Consider the following 21,123-nt stretch of genomic DNA (forward strand, 5'->3'; position numbering starts at 1 on the left):
AATGTTCAACTCGCTTAAGACTAAAAGAAGAACGAGATTAGGTTTCGCTAAGTGTATTTAGTTTGTTTTCGCTTTTTTTTAATTATTTATTTTAATACTTTTTTATTATAAGGTATTTGCTGCCTAAGGTGTCTAATGCGAATTTCTACAGTCTCTGTGTTGCTCTACTACACTTGCTTTTTGGACGTATTGTGATGTCAAGTATGTAATCGTATTTTTATCTTTTCTTTTCATTTATAAAAACTGCTAGCGGTTCGATAACGATAACGGCTATCGATCGGTAATCGGTAATCGATAACGATAACTTTCTGTTTAACATTAACGGTAAATTAACTAGGGCTTTTGGCATTCGGCCACACTTACTCAACATTTACATGGCATAGCTGACGCCTCCAACTCCCACTCCGACTCCTCCGATTCCATTTCCGGTCGCCTCCACCTTCACACGATCGAGAAACTCGTGCGGCGGCGATGCCAAGCTGGCACCGCTTTCGCTGTTGCTATCGGTATGTCCATGCAGCGACATGGCCATCATTAGCTCCTCCTCGTCCTTGAGGCAGGCCGATTCCAGATGCTTGTTTAGGTACGACTTGAGCGCGAACGTCTTGTGGCAGCGCTTGCACTCAAAATTCTTGTCCACCGAGTGCGTCTGCATGTGCGCCCGCAGATTGGACCTATCCGCAAAGGCCTTGCCGCAGTGCGCACACCCGTACGGCTTCTCCCCGGTATGGGAGCGCAGATGACCCTGCAGCAGCCAGGGGCGCGAGAATAACTTGCCGCAAACGCCGCAACTGTGCGAGAGCTTGTGCGTCAGCACGTGCATCGCGAGGGCGGGCATCGAGACGTAAGCCTTGCCGCAGGTGTGACACTTCTTGGCCGACTGCGAGTCCAAGGAGCGATGTGTCTGCTTGTGGCGCGACAGATTGCTGGAGGTGGCATATTGCTTGCCACATTCGGAGCACGTGTACTTGGTCTTTTGTTGATCCTGGACCACAATTGCGGCCGGATCGGCCACATGTTTGCGCTTGGAGCGGCCATCGCTCACAAAGAAGGCCTCGTAGGTGTACGCCACGGTCTTGGCCGCCTGTCCGCCATCCACATCGCCATCACCATCCGCATCGCATTCCACAGAGAGACCCAGACCAGGACGCAGCTGATTCGTGTTGGTTGTGTTGCTGTTCTCGTTCTGCACATTGCTGCTGCTCTGGCTGCTACTGCTGTGGCTGCTGGCCGGGCTGCTCGGCGGCAGGTGGCTGCTGCTCGCGCTGGAGGCATTGCTTAAGGGGCGTTGTTCGTTAACCGCGCTGGCCACAGCCGCCAGTTCGGCAATCGATGACGTACTCCGCACATGCGCATGCGCCTCCATATGGCCATGTGCTGTGTGCATGTGGCCAAGATGATGCTGTTGCTGTTGCTGCTGTTGCAGTTGGTGTGGCTGCGTGGGCGGGTGGAATGCGGTCGAGGCGCTCAGATCGAGTATGGCGTGCGCGGCATGCAAGTCCTCCTCGGCGGGCACACGCCTCCGATAGACGTGCGCCGGCTTGTCGTCCAGCGAGTACGGCCTGTAGATGTCTTTCTTTTTGGGCGGCAGCGACAGCGTCGCGCCTGTGCTGCTGAAGCATTTGCGCTCGCTGCTCGTTTGTCCGGACTCGGTCTTGATGTGCACCATGCCGGGACTGTATCTATCGCCATGCAAGGCGCCGCTGGGCGAGCACGAGGGCGACGATGTCGTTGACGAGGGCGGCGTCTGATACGCGGCTAAATGCTGCTGCTGCTGCTCTCCCCCGGCTGCGTTTGTGGCGGCTGCTGCCACCAGCGCTGTGGCCGCCGCTCGTATAACCGTTATCTCGCTCTCCATCCGGGGCAGGTACGCGGTGTAGTGCGGAGGCGACAGCTCACGCGTGTAGCCTGCAACCAGAAGAGAGTAAAGGGTATTCGGGATTAGAGTTGGGCCAAGCAGGTTGCAGCTGTCAATTATTTCTCTCCTCCTAAACCTTCTCAGATCCATGCAAATAGCTATTGAATGTTCGCTTCTTTACGCTTGAGCAAACAAAAATGTAAATGTAAAAATTCTTTACGCTTGATAAATATGCTATAATGAATGTATATGCAGAAAAGTATGCAACAAATTTTGCCTAGAAAATTTAGCTAAAGACCTTTTCATTAGAAACCAAGAAATTTGTGCATAAATTAAGGTTGCAACTTTTTAAAATGTGAAGAAAAACTCTTGCTTCAAGAAAGATATGGAATGGAATGTTGAAAGTATTTCTTTGACTCCGTAAAATATGCTGTGCTAGGGGATGCAACAAATCGTGATAAGTGAAAGTATTCTAAAGCAAGTCTCAAATTTGATACTAAATTTAAAAAGTTTCGCAGAAGATTGTTTTAAGCTGCATTTAGATATTCAATTTCTTAAAACGAGTAGAAAACTCTTATATATAAATCATTCCTTCTAACGACATTGGGATAAATCTCAAATTTGGTACTAAGCCTAAAATGTTTAGGAGAAGAGTGTTGTAAGATGGTTTTAAGTATGAAATCTCTTTCAAATCAAGACAGAAATTTCTTAAAATGAGAAGAAAAGTCTTGAGTGTAAATAATTTGGGATACGGCTTAAAATGAAAAAAAAAAATCCTAGATTATGACTCAAATTTGGTACAAAATTTAACAAGTTTCGAGGAAGATTGTTTTAAGCTGCTTCAAGAAATTTATTGCTGTAATAAATTTCTTAAGAAAAGTATTTTAAACTTAAGTTAAACGCTTTTCAACTAATTTCAGAAAATTTTTCTACAGAAATTGGAGTGCTATTTTTTTTTTAAAATTTTTTTTCGGAGTGCTGTGTCTTTAATTCCTTGTTTTCTACTCACCATTGTAGGCATTGGTGGCTCCTCGCGTCGCTGCCTCCGGCGAATGCGGCGGCGGACTTGGCGCCGTGGTGCCCGCCGTTGGTGAGCTGGGTCCCCAGCACTTTGCCGTTGTTGTTGTTGTTGCTGCTGCCGTTGTTGTTGCTGTTAATGTTGTTGTTGCTGTTGTGCTGTCGTTTGTTGCTGCTGCGGCTGTTGCTGCTGATGCTGCTGTTGTGACAATAATTGTGCGTTGCTTGTCGGACTTGGTAAGGAGCTTGTCGCCAACAACATCGATCTCCTCGTCATCGTCGAGCGTGGAGCGACGTGACTTGAGATTGGGCGACAGCTGCTCCTCCCGAGAGCTCGTGGTCGCCGTCGTCGTCGTCGTCGTCGTTGTGGCCGTATCCTCTGAGCGATCCAGCCAGGGATATGCCTTCCATTTTTTGGCAATCAGGCAGCGCGGCATTTTGATTGGGTTAACAATGATTGACTGATTGAGTGATTGAGCGATTGAGCGGTTAAAAGTTGTCAGTTGTAGGCTAGTTGATAGTGTTAAGTGCTGAAGCGAGTTGTTTGTTTCGTACGAGCAAAGACCGTCCTAGGGGGTATTATTTGGTGGCAAAGCGGAAAGGAAATGTTGCACTTTTTATTTCGCATATGAAAAATAGATTGGCTCGCCGAAATTAAAATAGAGTTTAGAGTTGACTCAGTTCGAGTTTATGGCTCGGCATTCGCATTGCTGCGTCTAGCCCCATTCGATCATAATTCAATTTCCAATTGTAAATTGCATTTTATTCGGTTTTTTTTTTTGTATATAATACGTTGATAAATTGGTTTGCGGTTCTTGGTTTTTGGTTTTCGGTTTTCGGTTAGGATACTTCAAATTTCACAGCCACTTTACACATTTCTGCGCTTTATTCATGCTCTCTCCTGGTCAAGGAGCCGTAGTCAACTTTTTTGGTCAACTTTGGCTCGAGTTTGGGGTCTTTTGCTTTTTGTTGTGTGTGTGTGTTTTTTTTTGGGTGTTTTTGGGGTCTCTCTGGACAGGGACACGTTTTGCTGCGTTTGCGTTGGCTGCGTGTGGTTTATCGATTTTTACATTTGCGTTTACGTTTACGTTTGTTTTTACACAACGAGCGGGGGGAGTGCTTCAAATAAAGCGGTTCGGTCAACTGCGAGGGGGTCGGGTTTGGTAATTGTATTGCTCCATATATCCTTTTGGCTTGCTGTTATTGTTAAATAATAATTATTGTTGTTTTTGTATATATTTTTTATTATTGTGATTTTTGGTAAACAAGTTCAAATGAAATATTGTTGTTGTCGACTTAAATAAGTTTTGATATTTGTTTTTGTTTTTGTTGTTGTTGTTTTTTTTTTTTGTTATTTTGTTTTGTTTTATAAAACAGAAAGTATAGACGTTAGAGTTGTAAAAGTTAGGTTAGTTGACACGAGTTTTGTTGAAAAGTTGAGTTTTAATTATTGTTGTTGGTAGTGAAAAAATTGATTTAGGAGAAAATATAATATTATATAAGATAGAGAAGAAATGCGAACGAACCGAACGTAAGCAACTCTTGAATGCTTATGAGAATACAACTGAACGAAACGTCGCTTATAAGGGTTGCCGAATGAAATGGAAAGGAAGAGTGAGCCGAAACGCAACGAAACGAAACGGAATGAAACCGAATGGAATGGAACGTAATAGAACTGAAAACACAGCACCTAAACTACCCCCAAAAATAACAGAGTAGCTGTTGCGTGTCTTTAGGGCAGCTGCACACGTCGCAAAGGGGAAGTGTATCAATTCTAAACATATATTTTTTTATAAATTCTTCTTAATTTATTATATTATTAAATATATAGTTATGATTTTTTTTTTAGACAAAGGGGAAATCATTTAAATTTTTTAAATATATTTTTTTCTTATTTTTTTTATTAATTATAATCTTCAATAGTTAAAGCTGTATTTTTTACAGTTATAGTTATTATTTTTATATATATATAGTATTATTTTTTTTAACAGAGGAAAAATTATTTAACTTTTTAAAATATATTTTTGCTATTTTTTCTTAATTTACTATAATATTTAATTGCTTAAGCTACATTTTGAATACTCTTTGGTTTCATACGAATATTGGTTTATCAGACTAGTCTTGTATGATAGTGTGTAGCGGCATTAAGGAGCCCAACAATCAGGAAGCGTTCCATTGCCGCTCGTTTTGCCATTGGCTTTTTCCTCCAATTGTTGCGTCCCTCCCTCTCCCTCTGCCGCTCCGCTCTTGGCTCGTACCTGAATTGGCTCATGGCTCCTTTTTGTTATTGAACATTTTGGGGTGGATTTTTGCAACAGCGTCGCCGTCTCCGTCGAATGTGGCAGTTGTGCCGAGTTAATTGCTCTTGCTGTTGCATTGCATTTGTTGCTGAACTTTGATTTTGAACAAATTGCCAAAAATGACGGGCGAATGGGGTGGGTGGCGTTGGCTTGTGGGAGTAGGGGGTGTGTGTGCTAAAGGGGTGGAGTTTTGAGCAACAGTCGTTGGATTGCGGCATTGTTGATTGCATGTAGGTGGCGATGGGAGCAGAAGGTTGCTGGGTGGGCGGTGAAGGGTGAAGGGTGAAGGGGAGGTGGACTGTCAGCAGAGGAGGGAGAGGGGCTGGCGTGGTTACTCGCTGGTAATACATTAAAGCATTTGCTTGGGCGTAGGTTTTTCGTATATCAAAGGTCAGGACGCGTTGGAAATATACGATTTCATTCAGCTTAAGTTCAAAATTTAATTAAAAGATTGAACCTGGTCTCGCTATCAATGCGTTTATAGAATTAATCTTAAAACTTACTATTTAACTCTGGGAATATATTTTAATAAATATACTTCTATAAGGGCATATAAAAGCCGTTGGGGCTCTCTAGCACTCAGTTTAAGTCTTAGATAATTAATTAGGACATAAAGTGCCGAAAAAATCAAGAATAACTTTTATTTTTTTTTTTTACTTGGCCAACTGTTACGTCGCATGAGCTTAGCTGGCAAAAAGATGATTTATTCAATTATTTTCGTTTTAATATGGGTACGGATTATTTTTTTTTGAAGTCAGAGCTCCTGATATTTTGAAAATGGGGGATCATTTGACTGGGAACGTAAACAACATATCGCAGCTTAGACCCCTTTTATATGGCCTCTTGAGTCTGAGGCACTTAACCAAGAAATGCCATTCATTGTGCGGACAATCCATCTAGCTGTGAGACCTAAGAGACCTCTTAGCATAAACAAATATTCCTTGAAATGTAACGTACCGACCATCTGTGGAATTCGGCTGCACTAATTACAATTGGGCACCTCTGGCAATGGAAGCCCTAAATATGCGACCCAAGTTGTCCTGGTGGCAACCACACATGGCACACAAACTTCGCTCTCCAAATTGTAATCTGCTTTTCCAGCTAAAAGGCGAGCTTGTTGCGCTTCGCTAGCCGCTTTAGGGGGTGGCTTCTGTACGTTGTGAATAAAAATGAAAATGAAAATATGATCGGGATCGTTAAGAGGCACGCGCAGCTGTATTGAGGCGAGCACCGTACCAGCCATATGGCTTCTCGGGCAGGGACTCGGACGGGGTAGGATCCACGCGTCACGACAGGAAACCAAATTATGCAGCCGGAGCAAAGGCGAGATTCGTTCAGCTGGAACAAGGACAGGACAATATGGTTCCTGTATCGCGGCGTTATTAGCGTTAGTTTAAGGGTAAAAACAAAGGTGCCAGCATTTCTAGCCGCGGCAGGGATCCAGTTGAGCGCGTTTGCGAGCGTGCAAAAAACAGGAAATGCTCTACAAGTGCAGCTGCCCGAGGACCCCAGTCCAGCTGGCTGGGTGGGTGGGTGGTTGGTTGCGCCTGAAATTGTCAGCTTGCCAAACGCTTTTGGCGTTGCCCAGCGAAACAGAACGCCCGCAGTGGCGCCCTCTCCCCGCCCGCTCCCCGTCGCACTCCTTTAGCCGTATCGAGCGAAGTGTGACGCTCGCGTGGCACGGGCCAGGAAGTGGCAGCTGTAACAGAAATAGAAACAGAAACACAACCAGCCCAAAAACTGTTGATCCTGCCCCTGCCCCTGCCCCTGCCGCAGCCTGCTCAGGGCCCAAATGCCAGACACAAAGCGAGCGAGAGCAAGAGGGAGAGAGCGAGAGGACAAATGTGCCAGGTGTCTGGCATGCTCTTTCTGCTTTTTCCCTTCAATGATGTATTAAAGTGGAAACAAGCACGAGTTGTTCCGTGCACTCTGCTTCTTCTCGGCTCTGTACGTATTGTCTGTCTAGCTGGGCGGACCAACTGGCGGACTGGCGGACTGGCGGGCGGACCGACTGACTGGCAGACCGGGCGCCGTTGAGTTTTTCCCAAATGCTATTTGTTCCTGTGTTCTTGCTATAATTTCATTGTTACTCCTTTTTCAACGGCTCTGCGAACCACCCCATCATCGTTATTATCGTCAACAACATCATCATCATCGCCATCAGCAACAGCAGCAACAGCAACAACAACAACAACAACAACAACAACAACAGCAACAACAACAACAGCAACAGCAACAGCAACAACAACAACAACATCAGCAACACCACCACCCAGCAATCAACCCCCTCTCACCGCTTGCCATTTGGCGTGTACATAGAAACAGCAAACAGGTAAAACAGCAACAGAAACAGCAACAACAACAACAACAACAAAATTTCGTGTGCCTGTTTCATTAGCAATAAAAAAAACAGCTACAACAACTACAACAACATCCACAACAACATCTACAACAAGTAAATGTGCTCTAGTCATAAATGCCCGACTAAAAGATACCTCGCAGCCGGCGTCAAGTCATTATTGCACATATTTAGCTCCCTTCTATGAATAACCCATCGAATATTTAACCCAGCGTCAAGAAATATTTTAGCTCTTTTCTATATATAATCCATGGACCACCACATTGGAAAATGCTAAAAGATTCACCGAAGCCAGCCTCAAGTTGTCATTACAATCATTTTAGCTACTTTCTAGATGTAGACCCAGACCTTAGTTAATATATTCTAGATCAATTTAGTTGACTTTGGTCCCAACTTTATGAATCTTGAAGTGCTTAAATGTGGCTTACATAGTTTAATTTCTTTCGATATTGTGGAAAATTTTCCAAATATATATAATATTAAATTGTTTAAGCTATAGCTATGATTCTTTTTGGTTTCATGCATTTGCCCGAAAAACAATCCACCTTTTTTTTTGACAATTTCGACGGGTATATCAACAGAAAAGAAGTCAGTTTACGTCATCGCCAAATTGTGCTTCACTCCTTTCGTTGGGGGGCCGAGACTTATTAGCATGTCCTGCAACAGGATACAAACAAGTTGAGCTCACTTGTACGGATTCTTGAGCTGGACACACGTTCCACGTTTCATTCAAGTAATTTGAAACTTTGTATTTTTAATTACATTTGTTTGAGCATTGCGAAATCTCTCGCTCGGAACTCGGAGCTGAAAATTGGGACTCGGGTTATTTAGGCGGCAGCTGTTGCCGGCGAAGCCCACAAATCGTTAGATGAGATGAGTTCAAAGACCTTCTCGATATGTGGTCGGGACGGGTCCAGGACCAGGTAGAAGAAACACTCTGAAATATATTTACGGTAGCCTGGCCGAGACTCGCCCTACGAACCCGAAGCGACGACGGGACGGGACATCATTTGACGATCTACATAAACAACAACAACAACAACATGAGCAGGAACTGGATTTGGTGGTGCGATTGCCATTGATGCTCGTCTGTAAAAAAAAGGAAAAGCAGCCAAAGGGCGAGACGAACGTCGGAGCAGAATGCGCGCGCGGCTTTTCATTCGATTTTCAGCAATTTTCCGACAGCTGTCCACGTTTGCATTATTATATCAGCAGCTGATTCCTGACCCTGAGTCCTGATACTCGTTTGAGTTTGGGTTCGGCTTCGAATTCGGTCGACGACAACGGCTGCACCCAGTTCTTGTATTACATTTCGGCTCGGCTAGGTTACTGCCCTCTGCCATTTGTTCCCTCTCTCTGTGTCTGTGTGTGTGTGTGTTTGTATTTTTTGAGTTCATCAACTAATGGCTGGGATATGCAGAGCCAGACATTAATTTGAATATGGTCCTTAACAAAAGTCCCAAAATGCATTTACCTCATTGATCACTCAAGCAGTTGATTCCATTAAACTTGTCCATTGTTCCCTTTCTTGTGGGTACTCTTATGTTAAATTGCGAGAGCCGATCGGACTTTGAGTTCCTAGCCAATAAGTTCGCCTTAACTGAATTATCTCAACGGAAACTCCTTTTTCCCAAGTATTTCTGGGATAGACCTCAAAATTGCAAGTTAATTTTTATTTTTCATTCGCACAACTTTGCCCAAACTCAAACGGTTTATAATAAGGTTTTACTTTTAGTTTATGGTTTGACCTCTTGATCAATTTGGCATCTAAACCTGGCACCAATATTATTAGGCAAAATTCATTAAACTCGGTTCAGTTTCAACCGAGTTATGCGAATGGGAAGTTTCGACCCATGTCTATGTACGAAACTAGGGGTAAGATTTTGACATGAATTTCGACCAAAAATGTTGTCTTCAGATTTGAATGCCAAATATATCTAGAGGAAAAACCATGAAGAAAAAGCCAAGGTTCATGAAAATCGGTTGAGTTTCGACCGAGTTATGCGAACGGGAAGTTTTGACCCATGTCTATGTACGAAACTAGGGGTACGATTTTGACATGAAATTCGAAGAAAAATTTTGTTTTCAGATTTAACTGCCAGATTATCTTAGAGGGGAAATCATGAATAAAAAGCCAAGATTCATGAAAATCGGTTGAGTTTCGACCGAGTTATGCGAATGGGAAGTTTCGACCCATGTCTATGTACGAAACTAGGCGTAAGATTTTGACATGAATTTCGAACAAAAATTTTGTTTTCAGATTTAAATGCCAGATTATTTTAGAGGGAAAATAATGAATAAAAAGCCAAGAATCATGAAAATCGGTTGAGTTTCGACCGAGTTATGCGAATGGGAAGTTTCGACCCATGTCTATGTACGAAACTAGGCGTAAGATTTTGACATGAATTTCGAAGAAAAATTTTGTTTTCAGATTTAAATGCCAGATTATTTTAAAGGGAAAATTATGAATAAAAAGCCAAGACTCATGAAAATCGGTTGAGTTTCGACCGAGTTATGCGAATGGGAAGTTTCGACCCATGTCTATGTACGAAACTAGGGGTACGATTTTGACATGAATTTCGAAGAAAAATTTTGTTTTCAGATTTAAATGCCAGATTATTTTAGAGGGGAAATCATGAATAAAAAGCCAAGACTCATGAAAATCGGTTGAGTTTCGACCGAGTTATGCGAATGGGAAGTTTCGACCCATGTCTATGTACGAAACTAGGGGTACGATTTTGACATGAATTTCGAAGAAAAATTTTGTTTTCAGATTTAAATGCCACATTATTTTAGAGGGGAAATCGTGAATAAAAAGCCAAGACTCATGAAAATCGGTTGAGTTTCGACCGAGTTATGCGAATGGGAAGTTTCGACCCATGTCTATGTACGAAACTAGGGGTACGATTTTGACATGAATTTCGACCAAAAATGTTGTCTTCAGATTTGAATGCCAAATATATCTAGAGGAAAAACCATGAAGGAAAAGCCAAGATTCATGAAAATCTGTTGAGTTTCGACCGAGTTATGCGAATGGGAAGTTTCGACCCATGTCTATGTACGAAACTAGTTTTAAGATTTTGACATGAATTTCGAAGAAAAATTTTGTTTTCAGATTTAAATGCCAGATTATTTTAGAGGGAAAATAATGAATAAAAAGCCAAGACTCATGAAAATCGGTTGAGTTTCAACCGAGTTATGCGAATGGGAAGTTTCGACCCATGCCTATATACGAAACTAGGGGTACGATTTTGACATGAATTTCGACCAAAAATGTTGTCTTCAGATTTAAATGCCAGATTATTTTAGAGGGAAAATAATGAATAAAAAGCCAAGACTCATGAAAATCGGTTGAGTTTCGACCAAGTTATGCGAATGGGAAGTTTCGACCCATGTCTATGTACGAAACTAGGGGTACGATTTTGACATGAATTTCGAAGAAAAATTTTGTTTTCAGATTTAAATGCCAGATTATTTTAGAGGGAAAATAATGAATAAAAAGCCAAGACTCATGAAAATCGGTTGAGTTTCGACCGAGTTATGCGAACGGGAAGTTTTGACCCATGTCTATGTACGAAACTAGGGGTACGATTTTGACATGAATTTCGAAGAAAAATTTTGTTTTCAGATTTAAATGCCAGATTATTTTAGAGGGAAAATAATGAATAAAAAGCCAAGACTCATGAAAATCGGTTGAGTTTCGACCGAGTTATGCGAACGGGAAGTTTTGACCCATGTCTATGTACGAAACTAGGGGTACGATTTTGACATGAATTTCGAAGAAAAATTTTGTTTTCAGATTTAAATGCCAGATTATCTTAGAGGGGAAATCATGAATAAAAAGCCAAGACTCATGATTTTCGGTTGAGTTTCGACCGAGTTATGCGAATGGGAAGTTTCGACCCATGTCTATGTACGAAACTAGGGGTACGATTTTGACATGAATTTTGACCAAAAATTTTGTCTTCAGATTTGAATGCCAAATATATCTAGAGGAAAAACCATGAAGGAAAAGCCAAGATTCATGAAAATCTGTTGAGTTTCGACCGAGTTATGCGAATGGGAAGTTTCGACCCATGTCTATGTACGAAACTAGGGGTACGATTTTGACATGAATTTCGAAGAAAAATTTTGTTTTCAGATTTAAATGCCAGATTATTTTAGAGGGAAAATAATGAATAAAAAGCCAAGACTCATGAAAATCGGTTGAGTTTCGACCGAGTTATGCGAACGGGAAGTTTTGACCCATGTCTATGTACGAAAGTACTGGTAAGATTTTGACATGAATTTCGAAGAAAAATGTTGTTTTCAGATTTAAATGCCACATTATTTTAGAGGGGAAATCGTGAATAAAAAGCCAAGACTCATGAAAATCGGTTGAGTTTCGACCGAGTTATGCGAATGGGAAGTTTCGACCCATGTCTATGTACGAAACTAGGGGTACGATTTTGACATGAATTTCGAAGAAAAATTTTGTTTTCAGATTTAAATGCCAGATTATTTTAGAGGGAAAATAATGAATAAAAAGCCAAGACTCATGAAAATCGGTTGAGTTTCGACCGAGTTATGCGAACGGGAAGTTTTGACCCATGTCTATGTACGAAACTAGGGGTACGATTTTGACATGAATTTCGAAGAAAAATTTTGTTTTCAGATTTAAATGCCAGATTATCTTAGAGGGGAAATCATGAATAAAAAGCCAAGACTCATGATTTTCGGTTGAGTTTCGACCGAGTTATGCGAATGGGAAGTTTCGACCCATGTCTATGTACGAAACTAGGGGTACGATTTTGACATGAATTTTGACCAAAAATTTTGTCTTCAGATTTGAATGCCAAATATATCTAGAGGAAAAACCATGAAGGAAAAGCCAAGATTCATGAAAATCTGTTGAGTTTCGACCGAGTTATGCGAATGGGAAGTTTCGACCCATGTCTATGTACGAAACTAGTGGTAAGATTTTGACATGAATTTCGAATAAAAATTTTGTTTTCAGATTTAAATGACAGATTATTTTGGAGGGAAAATAATGAATAAAAAGCCAAGACTCATGAAAATCGGTTGAGTTTCGACCGAGTTATGCGAATGGGAAGTTTCGACCTATGTCTATGTACGAAACTAGGGGTACGATTTTGACATGAATTTCGAAGAAAAATTTTGTTTTCAGATTTAAATGCCAGATTATTTTAGAGGGAAAATAATGAATAAAAAGCCAAGACTCATGAAAATCGGTTGAGTTTCGACCGAGTTATGCGAATGGGAAGTTTCGACCCATGTCTATGTACGAAACTAGGGGTACGATTTTGACATGAATTTCGACCAAAAATTTTGTTTTCTGATTTAAATGCCAGATTATTTTAGAGGGAAAATAATGAATAAAAAGCCAAGACTCATGAAAATCGGTTGAGTTTCAACCGAGTTATGCGAATGGGAAGTTTCGACCCATGTCTATGTACGAAACTAGTGGTAAGATTTTGATATGAATTTCGAATAAAAATTTTGTTTTCAGATTTAAATGCCAGATTATTTTAGAGGGAAAATAATGAATAAAAAGCCAAGACTCATGAAAATCGGTTGAGTTTCGACCGAGTTATGCGAATGGGAAGTTTCGACCCATGTCCATGTACGAAACTAGGGGTACGATTTTGACATGAATTTCGAAGAAAAATTTTGTTTTCAGATTTAAATGCCAGATTATTTTAGAGGGAAAATAATGAATAAAAAGCCAAGACTCATGAAAATCGGTTGAGTTTCGACCGAGTTATGCGAATGGGAAGTTTCGACCCATGTCTATGTACGAAACTAGGGGTACGATTTTGACATGAATTTCGACCAAAAATTTTGTCTTCAGATTTGAATGCCAAATTTATCTAGAGGGAAAACCATTAAGAAAAAGCCAAGATTCATGAAAATCGGTTGAGTTTCGACCGAGTTATGCGAATGGAAAGTTTCGACCCATGTCTATGTACGAAACTAGGGGTAAGATTTTGACATGAATTTCGAAGAAAAATTTTGTTTTCAGATTTAAATGCCAGATTATTTTAGAGGGAAAATAATGAATAAAAAGCCAAGACTCATGAAAATCGGTTGAGTTTCGACCGAGTTATGCGAATGGGAAGTTTCGACCCATGTCTATGTACGAAAGTAGGGGTAAGATTTTGACATGAATTTCGAAGAAAAATTTTGTTTTCAGATTTAAATGCCAGATTATTTTAGAGGGGAAATCATGAATAAAAAGCCAAGATTCATGAAAATCGGTTGAGTTTCGACCGAGTTATGCGAATGGGAAGTTTCGACCCATGTCTATGTACGAAACTAGGCGTAAGATTTTGACATGAATTTCGAAGAAAAATTTTGTTTTCAGATTTAAATGCCAGATTATTTTAAAGGGAAAATTATGAATAAAAAGCCAAGACTCATGAAAATCGGTTGAGTTTCGACCGAGTTATGCGAATGGGAAGTTTCGACCCATGTCTATGTACGAAACTAGGGGTACGATTTTGACATGAATTTCGAAGAAAAATTTTGTTTTCAGATTTAAATGCCAGATTATTTTAGAGGGGAAATCATGAATAAAAAGCCAAGACTCATGAAAATCGGTTGAGTTTCGACCGAGTTATGCGAATGGGAAGTTTCGACCCATGTCTATGTACGAAACTAGGGGTACGATTTTGACATGAATTTCGAAGAAAAATTTTGTTTTCAGATTTAAATGCCACATTATTTTAGAGGGGAAATCGTGAATAAAAAGCCAAGACTCATGAAAATCGGTTGAGTTTCGACCGAGTTATGCGAATGGGAAGTTTCGACCCATGTCTATGTACGAAACTAGGGGTACGATTTTGACATGAATTTCGACCAAAAATGTTGTCTTCAGATTTGAATGCCAAATATATCTAGAGGAAAAACCATGAAGGAAAAGCCAAGATTCATGAAAATCTGTTGAGTTTCGACCGAGTTATGCGAATGGGAAGTTTCGACCCATGTCTATGTACGAAACTAGTTTTAAGATTTTGACATGAATTTCGAAGAAAAATTTTGTTTTCAGATTTAAATGCCAGATTATTTTAGAGGGAAAATAATGAATAAAAAGCCAAGACTCATGAAAATCGGTTGAGTTTCAACCGAGTTATGCGAATGGGAAGTTTCGACCCATGCCTATATACGAAACTAGGGGTACGATTTTGACATGAATTTCGACCAAAAATGTTGTCTTCAGATTTAAATGCCAGATTATTTTAGAGGGAAAATAATGAATAAAAAGCCAAGACTCATGAAAATCGGTTGAGTTTCGACCAAGTTATGCGAATGGGAAGTTTCGACCCATGTCTATGTACGAAACTAGGGGTACGATTTTGACATGAATTTCGAAGAAAAATTTTGTTTTCAGATTTAAATGCCAGATTATTTTAGAGGGAAAATAATGAATAAAAAGCCAAGACTCATGAAAATCGGTTGAGTTTCGACCGAGTTATGCGAACGGGAAGTTTTGACCCATGTCTATGTACGAAACTAGGGGTACGATTTTGACATGAATTTCGAAGAAAAATTTTGTTTTCAGATTTAAATGCCAGATTATTTTAGAGGGAAAATAATGAATAAAAAGCCAAGACTCATGAAAATCGGTTGAGTTTCGACCGAGTTATGCGAACGGGAAGTTTTGACCCATGTCTATGTACGAAACTAGGGGTACGATTTTGACATGAATTTCGAAGAAAAATTTTGTTTTCAGATTTAAATGCCAGATTATCTTAGAGGGGAAATCATGAATAAAAAGCCAAGACTCATGATTTTCGGTTGAGTTTCGACCGAGTTATGCGAATGGGAAGTTTCGACCCATGTCTATGTACGAAACTAGGGGTACGATTTTGACATGAATTTTGACCAAAAATTTTGTCTTCAGATTTGAATGCCAAATATATCTAGAGGAAAAACCATGAAGGAAAAGCCAAGATTCATGAAAATCTGTTGAGTTTCGACCGAGTTATGCGAATGGGAAGTTTCGACCCATGTCTATGTACGAAACTAGGGGTACGATTTTGACATGAATTTCGAAGAAAAATTTTGTTTTCAGATTTAAATGCCAGATTATTTTAGAGGGAAAATAATGAATAAAAAGCCAAGACTCATGAAAATCGGTTGAGTTTCGACCGAGTTATGCGAACGGGAAGTTTTGACCCATGTCTATGTACGAAAGTACTGGTAAGATTTTGACATGAATTTCGAAGAAAAATGTTGTTTTCAGATTTAAATGCCACATTATTTTAGAGGGGAAATCGTGAATAAAAAGCCAAGACTCATGAAAATCGGTTGAGTTTCGACCGAGTTATGCGAATGGGAAGTTTCGACCCATGTCTATGTACGAAACTAGGGGTACGATTTTGACATGAATTTCGAAGAAAAATTTTGTTTTCAGATTTAAATGCCAGATTATTTTAGAGGGAAAATAATGAATAAAAAGCCAAGACTCATGAAAATCGGTTGAGTTTCGACCGAGTTATGCGAACGGGAAGTTTTGACCCATGTCTATGTACGAAACTAGGGGTACGATTTTGACATGAATTTCGAAGAAAAATTTTGTTTTCAGATTTAAATGCCAGATTATCTTAGAGGGGAAATCATGAATAAAAAGCCAAGACTCATGATTTTCGGTTGAGTTTCGACCGAGTTATGCGAATGGGAAGTTTCGACCCATGTCTATGTACGAAACTAGGGGTACGATTTTGACATGAATTTTGACCAAAAATTTTGTCTTCAGATTTGAATGCCAAATATATCTAGAGGAAAAACCATGAAGGAAAAGCCAAGATTCATGAAAATCTGTTGAGTTTCGACCGAGTTATGCGAATGGGAAGTTTCGACCCATGTCTATGTACGAAACTAGTGGTAAGATTTTGACATGAATTTCGAATAAAAATTTTGTTTTCAGATTTAAATGACAGATTATTTTGGAGGGAAAATAATGAATAAAAAGCCAAGACTCATGAAAATCGGTTGAGTTTCGACCGAGTTATGCGAATGGGAAGTTTCGACCTATGTCTATGTACGAAACTAGGGGTACGATTTTGACATGAATTTCGAAGAAAAATTTTGTTTTCAGATTTAAATGCCAGATTATTTTAGAGGGAAAATAATGAATAAAAAGCCAAGACTCATGAAAATCGGTTGAGTTTCGACCGAGTTATGCGAATGGGAAGTTTCGACCCATGTCTATGTACGAAACTAGGGGTACGATTTTGACATGAATTTCGACCAAAAATTTTGTTTTCTGATTTAAATGCCAGATTATTTTAGAGGGAAAATAATGAATAAAAAGCCAAGACTCATGAAAATCGGTTGAGTTTCAACCGAGTTATGCGAATGGGAAGTTTCGACCCATGTCTATGTACGAAACTAGTGGTAAGATTTTGACATGAATTTCGAATAAAAATTTTGTTTTCAGATTTAAATGCCAGATTATTTTAGAGGGAAAATAATGAATAAAAAGCCAAGACTCATGAAAATCGGTTGAGTTTCGACCGAGTTATGCGAATGGGAAGTTTCGACCCATGTCCATGTACGAAACTAGGGGTACGATTTTGACATGAATTTCGAAGAAAAATTTTGTTTTCAGATTTAAATGCCAGATTATTTTAGAGGGAAAATAATGAATAAAAAGCCAAGACTCATGAAAATCGGTTGAGTTTCGACCGAGTTATGCGAATGGGAAGTTTCGACCCATGTCTATGTACGAAACTAGGGGTACGATTTTGACATGAATTTCGACCAAAAATTTTGTCTTCAGATTTGAATGCCAAATTTATCTAGAGGGAAAACCATTAAGAAAAAGCCAAGATTCATGAAAATCGGTTGAGTTTCGACCGAGTTATGCGAATGGGAAGTTTCGACCCATGTCTATGTACGAAACTAGGGGTAAGATTTTGACATGAATTTCGAAGAAAAATTTTGTTTTCAGATTTAAATGCCAGATTATTTTAGAGGGAAAATAATGAATAAAAAGCCAAGACTCATGAAAATCGGTTGAGTTTCGACCGAGTTATGCGAATGGGAAGTTTCGACCCATGTCTATGTACGAAAGTAGGGGTAAGATTTTGACATGAATTTCGAAGAAAAATTTTGTTTTCAGATTTAAATGCCAGATTATTTTAGAGGGGAAATCATGAATAAAAAGCCAAGATTCATGAAAATCGGTTGAGTTTCGACCGAGTTATGCGAATGGGAAGTTTCGACCCATGTCTATGTACGAAAGTAGGGGTAAGATTTTGACATGAATTTCGAAGAAAAATTTTGTTTTCAGATTTAAATGCCAGGCTATTTTAGAGGGAAAATAATGAATAAAAAGCCAAGACTCATGATTTTCGGTTGAGTTTCGACCGAGTTATGCGAATGGGAAGTTTCGACCCATGTCTATGTACGAAACTAGGGGTACGATTTTGACATGAATTTTGACCAAAAATTTTGTCTTCAGATTTGAATGCCAAATATATCTAGAGGAAAAACGATGAAGGAAAAGCCAAGATTCATGAAAATCTGTTGAGTTTCGACCGAGTTATGCGAATGGGAAGTTTCGACCCATGTCTATGTACGAAACTAGTTTTAAGATTTTGACATGAATTTCGAATAAAAATTTTGTTTTCAGATTTAAATGCCAGATTATTTTAGAGGGAAAATAATGAATAAAAAGCCAAGACTCATGAAAATCGGTTGAGTTTCGACCGAGTTATGCGAATGGGAAGTTTCGACCCATGTCTATGTACGAAACTAGGGGTACGATTTTGACATGAATTTCGACCAAAAATTTTGTTTTCAGATTTAAATGCCAGATTATTTTAGAGGGAAAATAATGAATAAAAAGCCAAGACTCATGAAAATCGGTTGAGTTTCAACCGAGTTATGCGAATGGGAAGTTTCGAACCATGTCTATGTACGAAACTAGGGGTAAGATTTTGACATGAATTTCGAAGAAAAATTTTGTTTTCAGATTTAAATGCCAGATTATTTTAGAGGGAAAATAATGAATAAAAAGCCAAGACTCATGAAAATCGGTTGAGTTTCGACCGAGTTATGCGAATGGGAAGTTTCGACCCATGTCTATGTACGAAACTAGGGGTACGATTTTGACATGAATTTCGACCAAAAATTTTGTCTTCAGATTTGAATGCCAAATTTATCTAGAGGGAAAACCATTAAGAAAAAGCCAAGATTCATGAAAATCGGTTGAGTTTCGACCGAGTTATGCGAATGGGAAGTTTCGACCCATGTCTATGTACGAAACTAGGGGTAAGATTTTGACATGAATTTCGAAGAAAAATTTTGTTTTCAGATTTAAATGCCAGATTATTTTAGAGGGAAAATAATGAATAAAAAGCCAAGACTCATGAAAATCGGTTGAGTTTCGACCGAGTTATGCGAATGGGAAGTTTCGACCCATGTCTATGTACGAAAGTAGGGGTAAGATTTTGACATGAATTTCGAAGAAAAATTTTGTTTTCAGATTTAAATGCCAGATTATTTTAGAGGGGAAATCATGAATAAAAAGCCAAGATTCATGAAAATCGGTTGAGTTTCGACCGAGTTATGCGAATGGGAAGTTTCGACCCATGTCTATGTACGAAACTAGGGGTAAGATTTTGACATGAATTTCGAAGAAAAATTTTGTTTTCAGATTTAAATGCCAGGCTATTTTAGAGGGAAAATAATGAATAAAAAGCCAAGACTCATGAAAATCGGTTGAGTTTCGACCGAGTTATGCGAATTTCAAATTTCGACTCATGTCTATGTACGAAACTAGGGGTACGATTTTGACATGAAATTCGAACAAAATGTTGTTGATAGAGTTAAACCAATCTAGAGGGAAAACCAAAAACAAAAAGACAAGTTTCATGAAAATCGATTGAATTTCAAGTTTCAACCCATGTTTTGTACATACGTATTATATGTGTGTGTGTGTTCAGGCGTATGTGTGATAATGAATGCATGCATGTATGTATGCATTTGTGCTTTTCTAATACCAAACGAAGCCCAAGCTGTGATGCAAATTTAAATAAAACGAATTTCTACCAAGTGCTCTTCTCCTCGATTCTCAAGAATTCAAGTAGGCTCTGCAGCATATCTGGAAGTCAGGAAGATATAAATATGTTCTTAATATAAAAAATGTATTCTCAATGTTAGAAATTTTGAAAAGGAGAGAGTTAATATAAGAAACTTGTTCTCTTTTTAAGAAATTTCAATCTATAAAAAATGGTAAAGAGTTCGAAGAACATCAGAATGAGATTGATTTTTGTGAATAGGTATTCTGTTCTTGGATTCTAACTTGACTTATATGCAAAACCATAAAGGTCTCGGCCAGAGTTTAAGCAGAGTATCCTGAATCGAGGGGTGGATATGTGAGCGTTTATGTCCAGGCACTAATACTAATTACTTGTTACATTTTGAGACCAGAGACGCCAGCCACAGTTCAGGGGACGACCGAGTCTTGCTATCGATTGCGGCATGCAACAAGAGCACTTAGCGATATCCTGACAGCCTGATGCACATACATATATGGACATATGCACAGTGTAGTTGCCGTCCGCTTTGTTGTAGCAGCCTCTCATCTTGCCACAGCTTGCCTCAGCTCGCCCCATCTGCGTCTCTTGTTCGTTGAGTCTCTTATTGAAATAAATTCTCAATGAATGCGCCCATTCGATGGGCCTTTCAGTTTCATGCGTGCCATTTGCAGCAGCTGTCCCCCGTCGCCCTCCCTCTCTATCTCGTCCTGCGGCATGTTGCAGCTTGTTGCTGCAAATTTGAAACGTTCGCAAATCTCTGTTGTATACATAAAATACACATTCTCGTCCATCATATTTGGGGCGCGCATTAGCCAAGGCTAAGCACACACACACACATGCTTGACAGACGAGTATATAGATATATGCGAATACATATATGCACTCGTAAACTGGCTTGTTTGAATATACATACTCGCTTGTAACCGGGGGGATACAACGGGTGGCGGGGTCGTCCTTGTGCTTCACTCGACAAATATTCAACACGTATTCATTTCCTGAGGACGCACAGTGCGCCAACTGGCAACGAGCTGATGCACAAGTGCACTCTCCAACTGCGACGCCAACTGCAACTGCGACGCCAACTGCGACAGCGACTGCGACGGCGACATGATACTTGCACTTGATGCCGTCGCTGATGAAGTAGCGACAATGCGGCAATGCGTCGCAAACTCACTTGGAGTGCTACTTGGCATCGGCGACGATGACGACGACAGCGACAGCGCTCCAAAATGTTGATCCTTTGACGATTGCCAGTTCGTCGCCCCGCCCTTCCTCCCCTCTGTATCCCAACGGGGGGTCCAAGGTAGCGCGTCATGAGCGGTTCTCGATGGAGAGGAAGCTGTGAACGCTTTAACGCCAACTCCAGTCGCAGTCCCAGACCCATTCCCACTCCCATTCGCATTCCCAGTCCCATTCCTGGTTTGCATTCGGTTCGCATATTCCCCACTGAGAGCTACACGTTTTCATGAAATCATTTTTCACCACTTAGTCACGTCGCTTTGACAGCCCAGCCAGGCAGCCTGGGAGGAAGGGGAGGCA

General features: G+C 40.1%; 1 protein-coding gene and 1 long non-coding RNA gene across 2 annotated transcripts; both read right to left on the reverse strand.

The window, feature by feature from the left end:
• Window positions 1–370: 370 nt before the first annotated feature.
• Window positions 371–3,467, reverse strand: LOC115766950 (zinc finger protein 37). Its single transcript, XM_030711037.1, has 2 exons — window positions 2,868–3,467; window positions 371–1,908 (listed from the first exon to the last, which is right to left on the reverse strand). The coding sequence occupies exons 1-2, from the start codon at window positions 3,310–3,312 to the stop codon at window positions 371–373; spliced, it is 1,983 nt and encodes a 660-aa protein (XP_030566897.1). The 5' UTR covers window positions 3,313–3,467.
• A 4,495-nt stretch (window positions 3,468–7,962) lies between these two features.
• On the reverse strand, window positions 7,963–9,430 carry LOC115766957. Its single transcript, XR_004018344.1, has 3 exons — window positions 9,009–9,430; window positions 8,223–8,941; window positions 7,963–8,157 (listed from the first exon to the last, which is right to left on the reverse strand). It is a non-coding gene; the product is annotated as an uncharacterized LOC115766957 (long non-coding RNA).
• Between the last annotated feature and the right edge of the window lie 11,693 nt (window positions 9,431–21,123).

The sequence above is a fragment of the Drosophila novamexicana genome, unplaced genomic scaffold (assembly GCF_003285875.2).
Source record: "Drosophila novamexicana strain 15010-1031.04,08,12 unplaced genomic scaffold, DnovRS2.1 tig00001292-arrow-arrow-pilon, whole genome shotgun sequence".
Lineage (NCBI taxonomy): Eukaryota > Metazoa > Arthropoda > Insecta > Diptera > Drosophilidae > Drosophila > Drosophila novamexicana.